At 35.0% G+C, this 12,962-nt stretch overlaps 1 protein-coding gene across 19 annotated transcripts in view; it reads left to right on the forward strand.

The window, feature by feature from the left end:
- The window catches only part of LOC142342608 (inositol 1,4,5-trisphosphate receptor-like), a 175,066-nt gene that overhangs the window by 60,135 nt on the left and 101,969 nt on the right, over nt 1-12,962 (forward strand). For 14 of the 19 annotated variants that reach the window (XM_075394000.1, XM_075394013.1, XM_075394006.1 and 11 more), the window contains one exon: nt 3,275-3,295. The exons of the other annotated variants lie outside the window; for them this stretch is intronic. In XM_075394000.1, the coding sequence (XP_075250115.1) occupies nt 3,275-3,295 (21 nt within the window). The remainder of the gene's footprint in view (nt 1-3,274; nt 3,296-12,962) is intronic. 19 annotated transcript variants of the gene reach the window in all.

Here is a 12,962-nt window from a genome sequence, read left to right on the forward strand (position 1 = left end):
TATTCGTTTTTCTCCGATTTTTTTAAATTGATTTTCAACTTTCAAAAATCAAGAATGTCTTTTTGTTACGGTGTTCCTTTTAATGTGCCCATATTTACATTCTATTTAGTATAATTCTAGCTTTGTCCTGGCACCTACATTTATTTTCGGCCTTGGATTTTTTCAGTTGTAAAAATGAATGATTTCAGCTTTTTCTTAGATTTTCGCCATTTCTTTCGTATGCAATTGATTTCATTCAACATAAAGCAGTACTGAGAGTTTGATAGCAAGCTTGTTCCAAAATTTCCACTTATTACTAATTACTACAGCTTTCTTCCGGTCTTGGTATTTTTTAAAACGATTTTTTGCCTTTGAATATTCTGCTTCTTATGTCTTTTCTATGATCAATTTTATTTTTGATTTAGTATGAAATCATGTTGTCTAGCTTATGTACAGGAAGGAACATGTGTGTGTGTGTGTTGTTTTTTGTCTTAATCGCAGTGATTAGAAGTGTAATTATAGGTGCTTTCTGATTCTTAAATTTGAGCTTTCTTTTTTGAAAAGATTTAACTTAGTTTCTAAGATTATTATCTGCCGTTTGCTTTCGCGATCTTTTTCAGATTAGAATCATGAATTATTTGAGGGCTGTTGATAATCTTGTCAGCTTTTTCAGACTATCAGGTTTTTGACCACCTTAACTATTTTGGATTTTTTAACGTTACCAAACGTTTTCAATAATATAAAATTTTGCCGCATTTTGTTTCTCTTGTTGACAGTGGTTTACGTTTGACCAATTTTTAGAGCAGACCTGGGGAGGCAGTGTGTTAATGGTTTAATACAAAAGGTAGTGGCTTCCGTTGCAATTACGGTATTTGTTAGTGAAGTTCTGACGCTTCGAGTCGCTTCCGGAATTCTTCCGGCTATGTTCTTAAAGTTTTTTTTTTACCGGAAGTACGATTTCTTCAGGCGGCGTTTTGACCTAATAGTGAAGGTGAGTGATATTGCCGCGTGAACTAACTTTTTCTGAGAGAGAGGAGTTCTCTGTTCATACGATGCGTTCAGTTAATGACTTTTTGACTTTGAGAAAAGTTTTTGATAGATTGGTGCAGATAGATGACAGTTTTCAGCCGTGTCTTCGTCCATTCAGCCCAAATTTTTTTTGTAACTTTGTTTTTTTATGGAAGTAATATTTTATTGAAGCCGCATTATTATGCAACCGTCTGAAATTGATATCACAATGTTTTTAAGAGCTTAATAATGCGTTTCAAGTGCAAATTTAGACAATATTTCTCAATTTTTTTTGTCAATTTTTGGCTTTTTTTTTATTAATTTCTTCTTTTTTGGATCTTTGAGCGGTGTTTTCATAACCAATTTAGTAAATTCAACGTCCCTTTGAAAATTCTTGAATTGGATGCCACGTGAGGTGTTTTTGTTTGATAAAATTGTACGCATACCAATCCGATTTTAGCGGTTTTTGTCAAAGTTTCCTGAGTTTTTTGTTTGTGCATGGAGTTTGTTTACCATAAAAAGTCTTTTGGTGCAGTATCGTTGTTTCTGGTTTCGTTTTGCTAATTGAATAGTTTTTGGCAGTGACTCGTTAAATTTCAGTGAAAATTTTCACCATATTTTTAATATTTTTTTAAATTGTCTTACTGTTTCGCAATTGAGCTGTTTTCGCTTCGCACTGAGACAGGAAGATGGCTATGTAATGTTCTTAAACCAGATTGCTCAATAACAAAAGTTCATGTTTTTTCCTCATTTTTTTTTAATTTTGATTTTTAATGAGGAGTTTCCAGTTCAGTTTTTTTGATTTTTCAGAAATTGTTTTTTTAATCTGTTGTTTTTTCCCTGCCTTTTTTAAACTGAAATTTATCGATTCGAACCAATAATTTTTTTCTTTTTCCTTTTGATTGTTTAAAGTTTTTTGTTGGCAATGGATTCTATTTAATATAATTTGGCACGGAGGGTTTATTAAATTCACTTTTACAAATTTTGACTAAGTCTCTTTACGATATTCGTAGGGCTTAGTTTTAGTAACATACGAATTTTTGCGCTTGTATATTGTTCTGTCTCTTTATTCTTTTTCTTGATTAGTTTCGATTTGGTTAATTTTTTGGTCATTGTTAAATTAAATCGCGTTCATTGTGATTTAAAGCGACAACTAATGATTGTTGCTAAAGCGACAAAGTTTATATAGTTACCAATTGATTACTGTGTTATATTGTAAAATACTTTCGATTAAGAGAACTTACGGATGTTTTAGTAGCCGCTTTAGTTGGAAGCAGTTGATTTAAAAGGTAATTCCTTCACGTCGACGATGTTTTGGGGGCGTTTCCGGAATTCTTCCGGCAATGTTTTTTGTTTCGTCTTCTGACGCTCTTTTTCGTTTTACATTTGTTCACTCAGCAATGCTGAAAGTCAAATTTTCTGAATGACTTCTTTTTCACTATCGGCTTTTGCGCTCATGACGTCCTCTCTCTCTCTCTCTCTCTCTCTCTCTCTCTCTCTCTCTCTCTCGCAAAAGTTTTTGCATAATTAGAATTTGGTCATACGTGACTTACCTCACTTAATAAAATGTCTTTTGCACTTTAAAACTTAAGTTTAATTTGAATTAAATTAAGGTCAAAGGATTTATTATGTGCAATAAAGGTCCCTAATGAAAGGGCTTCTGCGCAATGAATTTTAATAAGCTTTATTAATTTATCGCTGAATGTTTTTTTCACATAGCTTTTTGGGCGGAGTCGACAACTTTTTCAACTTATATCTGTATCTTCTGTATCTATTTCTATCTCTATTATATGGCACGCAAGTCTATTCTTTCGCAGCTATTCCGGCAATCTGCCGGCTATGTTTGGCTTTTAATAGTCAACAGTTTCGAAGGGAGACAGACATTTTAGGAAATAATTTGAATTTGGGTTTTAACTGCGTGACAGAATAGCTCATCTTTAGCTAGCTGCTTTTGGTCGATTGTAATTGCAGAAATGTTTGGCGTTGAAATGATGAAAATTATGTAATTGTGTAAAGGTTTGGAATCAAATATTGTCTCACTTCATGAAAATTGTGATGTGAACCTTATATTGTGATCAATGTAGATCACGATGACTGCTCGAGCGCAGGAAAACCGCGGAAAAGATGGAATTTAGCCCCCAACTAGAAGCGTCTCTATAAATAAAGCTACCATTTTACCTTGTGAAGGTTTAAGCTGCGGTATTGGTTAATCAAAACTGCGATGAAAACCATTTAAGGCCGTTTTGGTCGTAGTTGACCTTTGATTACAGAGGTGACCGTTTTGCAGCGCGGAGTTACACTAATATCAGTGAGTAATACCATCACCCTCACAATCCCTGTCATTAATCACCCTCTTTACTTATTCCTCTCTGTCTCCCACTTCTCTCCACTCTGTCTTTGAAAATTTGATCAGAAAGTTTTTTTTTGCGTATGTAGTATCCCAACAAACAGCAGCCAACATGACGTATTGGTATCAATTTTCTGGGTCGTGTTGTTTTTGTTGGGTAGCTGTCGTACCTACAATTTGCTGAACTAATTTTACGTTTAATAGCTTTTCCAAGCCGTTTTTGGAATAAATACAGGACTGTGTACCTTAAGGTAACTTAATTGGACTGTGTAACTGAATTTGAGGTCAATTATCATAGTTTTTGTCAGTCAATTTTCCGAGAATTGATATTTTTACGTAAAAAGAAAAGAGGGGTTCCATTAGAAATCGCGTGATACGCAGATTGTTTTGAGTTACAGAGTTTTTCGACTCTATCTTTAGTAATGGAGATATGGATACTTATTTTCGGGCATTTTTTGGCGATGTTTTTGTATTTGGAGCGATGCTTATGTGGTCATGTATGTTTTTGTAACACTGAAACTACCCTTTGTCTTTTTTTGTCCCTCACTGTTTTGACCCCTTTTTAGAGGAACTATAAACTTAAAGATAACTTTTGTCAATTCATGATTGGCGTAATCATCAAATTCCTTGTGGAATATTTAATTTTTTCGCGCTTAATTTGCACCTGAGAAATGACGGAGGTTTAAGTATGCTGTTAAATTTGCTCTAATAATTGTAGGTTTTTGCTGCTTTGGCGCCAAAATAGTCTCAGGCTCCTTCGAAGGTGTTATCTGTGCTTGATTTTTTTGATTTTTGCGTTTTTGCGTCATTCAGAGTATTAATTGGAAATTGTCATTCAGAAAATTAATTGGTTTATTGCCAAAAATTTAATGGAAATTGATCTCGGTTTTGATATTTGCGTCTTATGTTGAGGCATCTTGGCTACGCAACTCCTACTGCTGAAACAGTTCTTCAATTTATCCCACCGCCTGCCAGTCGTTTCAGCAATTCTTCCATTATTAGTGCGTTGTGTTTAAAGTTATTGGCGGAAATAGATTATTAGGATACTTGTCCAATCTTTTTATTGCTAAGTTATTTGAGGTTTGAATGCTCAGCGTTTTTTAGAACTCTGCTTTAGAACTCAGTCTTAACGTTTTTCCGATGAAATGTACCTCAATTTTTTGTCTTCTTGAGTTGTTTTTAAATTTTAAAAAATTATTATAGCTGTTTTTTTTTCAAATTTTTATTGACTGCTATTTAAACACATAGCATAATAACCCCATAATTTAAGTGTTTTAGTTTTTCGGACTTTTTTAATTGATATTTTAAGGTTTGTGGTTTCTAAGCATCGTGAACTGATCCCAGTAAAGCACTTAATTAATGTCCTCGAACGAAGTTTGAAGCACACAAAGCTGATTGTAAGGGAGATATTAGCAAAGCGGGTATAGGTTAATAGATAAGGTCGCAGACAGGCATCCATGAGGTCACGGGTCATGGAACCCTCGTGAATCATGGAAAGTAATTTCTCCAACGTTAGTTGGTTTGTTTCTGAGTTTGTTTTTAACGAAGTGATCTTAAATGCGAGCGTATTTTTTCCTGAAAAACAGAGGTATTTAGTTAAATTTACAATACAAAATTGGAAAACATTTCCTTCATGTTTGAGCAAATTCAGAAATGTTCCATTGCATTGGGTCTTCATCAATGTTTTAGAAAAATTGGGCCGACAAAAAAGTTGTGTGGGATTTTCCTCTTGATTTTCATTCTATTGATCTTCGTGATAGATTGAACGGGAATAGGTTTTCTTTTTATGATTTTTGTTTTTTAGCAAATTAATCAAAATTGTAGGATATGTCGAAAGTCGGTAAATTCGGCCTGGGTTAAACGCGGAATCGTTACAATTAGCGAAATGCAGTTAGTTATCCGGGTGCAATAGAGAGAATATTGCTTGTCAGTGACCCCGGAAACAAATTTGAAATAAAAATGAAATTACATTGCAAAACCGCGTGTAATTCTGAGTTATCGGTTGTTTGCATTTTGCAAACCTTTGGCTATAAGTTAAATTTAATTTTGATGAGAAAAGTGTTTTAAATAGCTGCGTCATTTGCTGAAACGAATCGTGTTTAGGTTCTCTTTTTCAATATAAAGAATTTAATTTTAATTGAGGTGCTGTATTTTCTAAACAGATCTGTTGAGGTGTTTTCTGAATTTTGATATCAATGAGAAAGTACACTGGAAGAGAGATTTTGAAGGCACAGATTTATTAGATTGAAATTTTTGAATTCTATTTTCCATAGAAATTTTTAATTACTGGAACGGATTTGGACGCAATTGTTGCTGCGTGTTTTTAAGAACTTATCTTTTAAGAAAATATTTCTCTCCAATGTCTGTTTATAATAGCCGCAAAGTCATATCTGGCGCTATTATGGCAATAGCTCGGTTTTTAATTGCTCTCGAATGAGAAGCAATTTTTGTAAGCCTTTTTATGTGCAAATTTTTTGCTAGACCGTTTTGTGCTTTTCTTCTAGAATATTCTTTGACTTCTCAAGCACTTCTTGATTTCAATTGCTCTCACTCCCAATTGAAGTTTGTTGTTCAAACAAATTCAATTGCTAGAGACTCGATGACAAATCCCTGATATCCAAGTGGTTAATACTCCTGTCGAGATGACAGAATTGTACTCAGGAATTTGGGGATTCGAATCTTACCGCCGGCTGATATTTTCGCGCCCATAAAGAAAAATTTATCGAGGCTACAGCCCCTAAATTAAATTGCGCCTTCATTCAAGAGCAATTTTGCTGACGTTATTCGGTTTTTATTTCGTCGTCTAGATCTTTGTTATGACCATATGACCTCACGATCACTTCAAATTTTTTTAGTGCAATTTCGACTGAATTACGTCATTTTTCAATCTTAGTTTTAGCGCAATTTTTTGTTCATTTGCGTGATTAAGTTACATGTGACTTCCCTTATTCTCGAAAATGACTTTCCTCACAATCAAAGTGTTTTTTCTTGCTCTCGTACGAAATTTGAGGCTATTATTGTAAACGTATGTGTGTTTTTTGTACGTATGTGTGATTTTTGATTTAAATGATTTTTGAGCGATCTGAACTGCACGCATTCAGTCTGTGGCTGAAATTGAATTGATTGTGAGAGATGAAGGTTGATAGCCGGTGTAGCACAGGGGTATTGTCCTCGACGCGTATCGGAGAGGTCCGCGGTTTGAGCCCCTCAACAGTTTGAATATTTTTTGCACAAAAAAGTTTCCGTAGCCTATGCTCCTTCTAAATTGTTTGCATCGGCAGTCGTTCGAGGGCATTTCGTGCACTCCAGAAGTCTTCCGCAGCTGTCTTTTTAGCAATGTTTCGCTATCTTAATATGATCGACCGCTCGTTTGTTGGGATACTTAAAGATCTTGAAGAATTTCTAACACTGTTTGTGCACTGTCACTCCTATCCTCCATTTCCTAATGACTACTCCTTTTTACCCTAGTAGCTCACTTGCAATTTCCCTTTCGTATGTTACCGCTTTGCAATCCATGATCTGTGAGTCAAAATGTTTTTGCTGAAATGAATTTGATTTATTGGTGCGGCCAAGCTGCTCTTGAGCGTTTTCATGATTGGCGTTACGTAGACTGCTGCAATCTTATCCCAAGTTTCAAAGGGAGAGCTGTTACGTATAGATAATGCATCTTTCAAATAATTTCTGGGGACAGCTTGGCGGATTAATTGTTCAAGGTTGGTAGCCTATTCAATAAATCCTGAAAAGAAACTCGTACTCTAAACTGACGAAAACTTCGAAAAATGGAACATTTATTTATTACCTTTAATCGATAGCTTATACTAATGATTTCACGTGGTTTTCCGAACCAAAATTGAGTATTTGGTTCTCTTAATTTTAGACTCGGAGAAAGAGAATGCTATTGTTTTCAGGATTTTGCAGCTGGACAATATTTGTCGACAAACTACTTATCGAATTAAGATGTCAGAGCTCAGAACTCGTTTATTGCTCTCAAACAATGTTTATAGCCTTTATTAATTGCTCTCAAACAAGGTTTGTAGTAATTATATTAGTCCTGCGGTCTTGTTATGCGATTTTTTGCTTGACCGATTTTTCGTCTGACCCTTTTGGCCTTTGTCCTCAAAAACTGGATAAACATTTAACACCCGCAGGGCTTTATGCTCTCATAGTCCTTTTCGGTTTACTAGACGCTACACGTGCGATTCACCGAAACGGTTTTGGTGACATAAATTCATGGTGTGAAGGGCGGTACTAAGAGTTTGACCGCCCCTCCCGCCGTTTTACTTCCCCGACATCCCACTTGATACACTTCACCACGCACCCTAAATATCGTTCCACTCGTAATCCTCCCAGCGCCCTCGACATCCTCCCTGCAGCGCTCACCCCACGCCCCTTAAAATTAATCTAAGCTAGCCTCTCAAAGCCGTAGCTAGCTACTGACGAAGTCAACCGCTCGCCAGTCGTATAAGAGCAATTCTCTCGAAGTTAGTTGGTTATGTTATTTGTCCTTTTGGTCTTTATGAGTTTTTTTTACTGCCGACTTTTATCTGATCGTTTCTTTCGTCTGAACATTTGACTTTGTCCTCAAAACCTGGAGGACCATCAGTTCTGTTGGAGCCTTACTGCTCATTATTCTCTAAGTATGATATTCACCAAAACTGTTTAAGCGACTTCATTCATATTATGATGGAGAGTTCTTAAAGATTGACATCAGAATCCCCCTCCCAATTCACCTCCCACCTACTACCCTTCGTTCACGACCTCTGCCTCTTTCCACCTGTAACCCCGCCTGCTTTATCCTCTCGGGAACCTCCCCGTCAATTAAGCTTAAGCTATCTTAAAGCTGCAGCTGGCTACTGACCGCCTAAACCGCTCGTCAGTTGGAGAGGACTTCACTGGACTTGGTTTTTGTTTTTTAGAGGACAATTTTGCTTTATGCATAGATTTATTAGTGTTGATTAAGTTAGTATTCTTCTATCTCTACTGTGCTATTTGTAGTTCATTCAATTCACAGCAGAATTTCATATTTTTCTGTAATGGATTGACAGTGTCCTTTTTATAATGAGTCAGCTTTCTTGGTTTTTAGCAGAGATTTTTGGTAAGTGATAGATTGAGTTTACTACTTTTAGTTTCCGGAGTTGTCCAGCTACGTGTCGCCTTCCTCAAGACCATTGTTTTTAACGACGCCGAACTCAAAAGAGCAGTTTTGTTAAATTTTTATATTCATCCATCATTTGTCATATTTATTGGGCATAGGTTTTGTTAAATTGCACGACTTTTTTATCATGATTGAGTTACCTCGCCAAGTGACTTTTAAGCTGAAGATTAAGTTCACTCCATGTCACTCTAGATAATTTAAGGTCTCTGAGGTGAAACTGTGAAATCAAGTAAAATTGTTCTACTCTTAGGCTAAATTTTTTAAGTCATTTTTTGATAACCATGTTTGTTCGTCAAGTCGGATCAGTATCTATTGTTTTTGTATAGAAAGCAAATCAACAGAAGTACCTGTGTACAGAAACGTGATTGCTATGTTTGAGGAGAACTTCCTCTGTTTTCAGAAACTGTTTGAATTTATGGCTTTGTTGCAGATTCCAAGTAAAAGTCGGGTACTTTTTCTTGTTTTTGGATCCTTTTGAAATCTTGTCACATTATTCTATTACTGATAGATTTCATTGTTTTAGGGAAGAGATTCAACGGCTCATAAAGTTGTAGAATTCTTCTCTTAAATTTGCATTTGAAGTTAAAGAATTTTGAGATATTGTCACATTCCTTCTGTCTACTTGTTTAAATAATTAATTTATCGCGTTTTTCGACATCAATTTTTGTGTGCTTGACACTGACTTCGATACGTTGAATAAAAAATTGGAATAATTTCGAGTACACTAATTCTTATGAACGAGTAGATAGATTGGATTTGTGAAAATATCAATTGATACTCTTAGAGAGATTAAGTTTGTTTTTGTATAAGATGTAATTGTTGGTATGTAAAGTTTGCGTACGATATTAGCTTTGTTTATAATTTTGAGCACATCATAGATGGAATTTTGTTGAGTTTTAAGTGAGAAGCTGACAAGTTCATTGGTTGCCATCCATTTTAAAATCTCAAATTGACAGTTTCCTTCGTTTAAGTGTGCGTGACGTCGTTGTTTTGATCCGCATTATAAGTGGGCTCTTGATGAAGATCTAAATAGCCGCTATTAGCTATTAATCTTTTGCCAATGATGTAAATATTTGCTTCGAAATATTGAAATTTTTCCGCAAAAAATACTGTGAAGGTAAAAAATTTCTTTGAAATCTGTTTAGGTATATTAAAATATCTTAACGCAATTTGCTGCTGTTGCAATGCGGGTTATTTGACCTAATTGAATCTACCATTTAGAAAATATTTTTGATACATTTTTTATGGTTTATGTTGCTGCATAATCTCTATTCTTATTTCGCATTGCGTCATAATTAATTTTCATTAAACAACCGATGTATGTTCCGTAGTTTCTAACTAATTAGCCTTTTTTGATGTGGCAAAAGAAAGATACCCGCGTGATGGTTTCTAACCGTAGAAATTGATGCACCTCGGATTTTTTTCTGAAGTTTATTTTAGGAATGTTTCGATTTTAAGTTAAAACCTATATTTAGGTACCCATCTGGAAGGTACCACTTTAGCTTATATAATCTAGTCAAATAGACTAGTTCGAACGAAAGGTTTGATATTGCATCTAATGGGTTTACGTTATAACTTAGAAAAAACTTTTACAATCATATAAGTATATTCATTGACGCCAGAGGAGGTTAAAAATTGTGTATTCACAAGTATTTCATTTATAAATACATTTGCGGGCCGCCTTTTTTTGGTCCGACCCCCTCCCCTTAGTGGTGGGATGAACTATAAAAGCAATTGTTTTTTAGTCAATTTTGGCCGATCGATATAGTTGACGGGGAAAGACATAAGTGGTATCAATAGAAAGGTCATTGATTGACAATACCAAGTCCGATTTAATTTAATGTTCATTTTTTTGTCTTATGCGATGAGTTATCCAGGTTTATGTAAACATTTGGCATTTCACCGATATTTTGCTTACTTGTAGCGTGATTTTCTACTAGTCTTAATTATTTTTGCCGATTGTAATGATGACAATTTAATATTTTGAATAAACGCGCGGCCAGAAATTTCATATTGTTTATAGTAAGTATTTTATTACTGTCATGATGGTTTTTTAATAGAATAGGTTTTTTTGTGGAGCAGTCTTTTTTCTAATTTCCTTTTAGATTTTAACGTCAATTAGAAGTCAAAGTGAAGCAGTGAGTTTTGTAACTCAAGTATAGTATAGAGAAGATTAAATTTTGTGGTTTTGAAGCGTAACTTGTTGCTAACTACTTAAAAATGGAAAGACATTTTTCTTTGAAAAAAATTCGGAATTTTTAAGATAATTGTTCAACTGTTTTTTCTTCTCAGCCGGCCATTTTAGCGCTCCTTCGTCGTACTAAAGTTTTTTCGCTTGACCTTAGTTCACAGCTTGTTCATTTTGCGTGAAATATTTTTGACTTTTCTAGGCTAGTTTCACTCCCATTCTGCTTTAAAATTGTTTTTAGCAGAATGGGAGAAGAGAACTGTTGTTCTCCCAAAAGTTGCTCAGCGAAGCAATATAAAATGAACAGAGTCAGAATCAAAAATTTGAATCAGAAATAGAAACGGGATAAACCCATAAAGCCCAATTTAAGATGCCTGTTACTCGAACTTTGTTCTTAGTTACCAATGCTTAAAGGATTCTTGTTTTTTTAAAGGATTCTAGTGTTTGAAGTTCGGTTTGATAATTTGATAGAATTTGAACTCCGAAACAGGAGTTCTTCCAGCACCGAAATGACATCAAAATAGTTCCCACCTAAAATTTGTTTGTGTACAAAAATCGTTTCTCATTATTTTCTTTCATTCCCAATCATGGTTATGGTAACTAACGGTGGTTATTTTCAGTCATTCTGGCGGGTTTGTTTTTTTTGAAGCTGAAACGTGTTCTAATGGTGCATAATGATGCTAATGGTCAGCAAATAATTTTTTCGACAATTTTTTAACGAATTGATGATTTTAATGAATTTGACTCTGTTTGTATAAAAAGTATTTGGGAAGTTTTGTTCCTATTGTCATTTACTGCTCTCTAGCAAACTTTGTAGCAATTATTTTAGTCCTATGGTCTCTAAATGCGATTTTTCGCTTGGTCTGTTTTTCGTCTGTCCCATTGGACTTTTCGTCCTCCAAAATGGGTAAACAGGTAGCACCAAGAGGGCATTAAGTGCTGTTAGAGCCCTTCAGCTCACTAGTCTCCAAATATGCGCTCACTTCACGCCGCTTCAATTAAGCTATAGCTAGCTTCACTAAACTTAAGCTAGCTACTGACAAAGCCAACTGCCCGCCGGTCGTTTGGGAGCAATTAGTCGGTTATGTTCTTTGCTCTCTCTTAAGTTAGTCTCATTAAAGTGAGGTCTCTTTGACTGTACAGGTTTCTGTGAACCTATCGTACTTTTTGCTCAAATTGAGTGGTCGTTCCCTAATTTTGAGACCAGGGTGTCGTAAAATATGTGAATTTTTGAGATTTGTGTTGGTTTTTTTCTTATTTGTGGTGGTTTGGTGTGTGGTGCTTTTTTCGAGCGCGCTTAATTTTTATGTCGAATTGCAAATAATTTAAATACGGTTTAACTAAACTGGATAATTATAAAACTTTTTTTAAAATGATTTTGTAGTGTGTGAAGTTCGGTTTGATAGAAGTTGAATATCATTTTTCTTGTTTGACAAAGTTGTATTTATAATTGTGCAATTTTTTTTTCGCTCGAGATATTATATTTATGCTTATTTCCTTTTTCAACTAAATATATGTGTTACTCAGTTCAATTTTGGGTCATGCTAGGGGAAAAACGTGACCACGATGGTTGTTACCTCAGTTATATTCATGTCTGTCCTAATTTGAGAATACATCGCAGTTTTTAATTACAAAGCACGAATATCAGTTTAAACTTATATCTTGGCTTGATTTGGTAGATCCTTTTGCCAAGAATTTGAAAGAGCGGGGTCGGAAAATTATGTGCAAAGGGTTTACCCAGCCTCCTTGTCTTAATTTTTTACAGTTTCGGTGTTCTATTTTTTATTGACTCCAAGTCTCCAAAAGCTGGTAGAGAAGTCTTGGGCCATTCGTGTCGGTTATAGCCTGCAAGTGAAATTTAATTGTTTAAAACTTCACTGCTTCTTAGCTGCTTTGCACTTCTTCTACAACCCCAAAAACCTGAATATAAGCTCGTAACGGTTTTATGGAGTCAATTTTCGGCTAACATCATAGCCGTGCATCTGATATATTTTCAGCTATCTACTTATTCAAGAAGTGGTTAATAATACTCTATAGTTTTGTTTTTTGCTCTTAAACAACTTTGACAACTTTGAATAACATAAAAAACATGTCAGCTCGTCTCCGTGCATATTGGCAGCTTACTAATCGAAATAGCTATTATTGGTTAATATATGAGGTAAAAGTTGCTATTGTTTTGATTTTTAATTCCAAACGATCAAATCGGTGCATTGGTGAGTGACCATGGCGTGATGCACAAGTGTACAAAATAATATAATGTAATGGACGAGTAAGTTTGTATGTCA

This window comes from Convolutriloba macropyga, chromosome 7 (assembly GCF_964194025.1).
Source record: "Convolutriloba macropyga chromosome 7, txConMacr16.3, whole genome shotgun sequence".
In the NCBI taxonomy this organism is placed as follows: Eukaryota; Metazoa; Xenacoelomorpha; order Acoela; family Convolutidae; genus Convolutriloba; species Convolutriloba macropyga.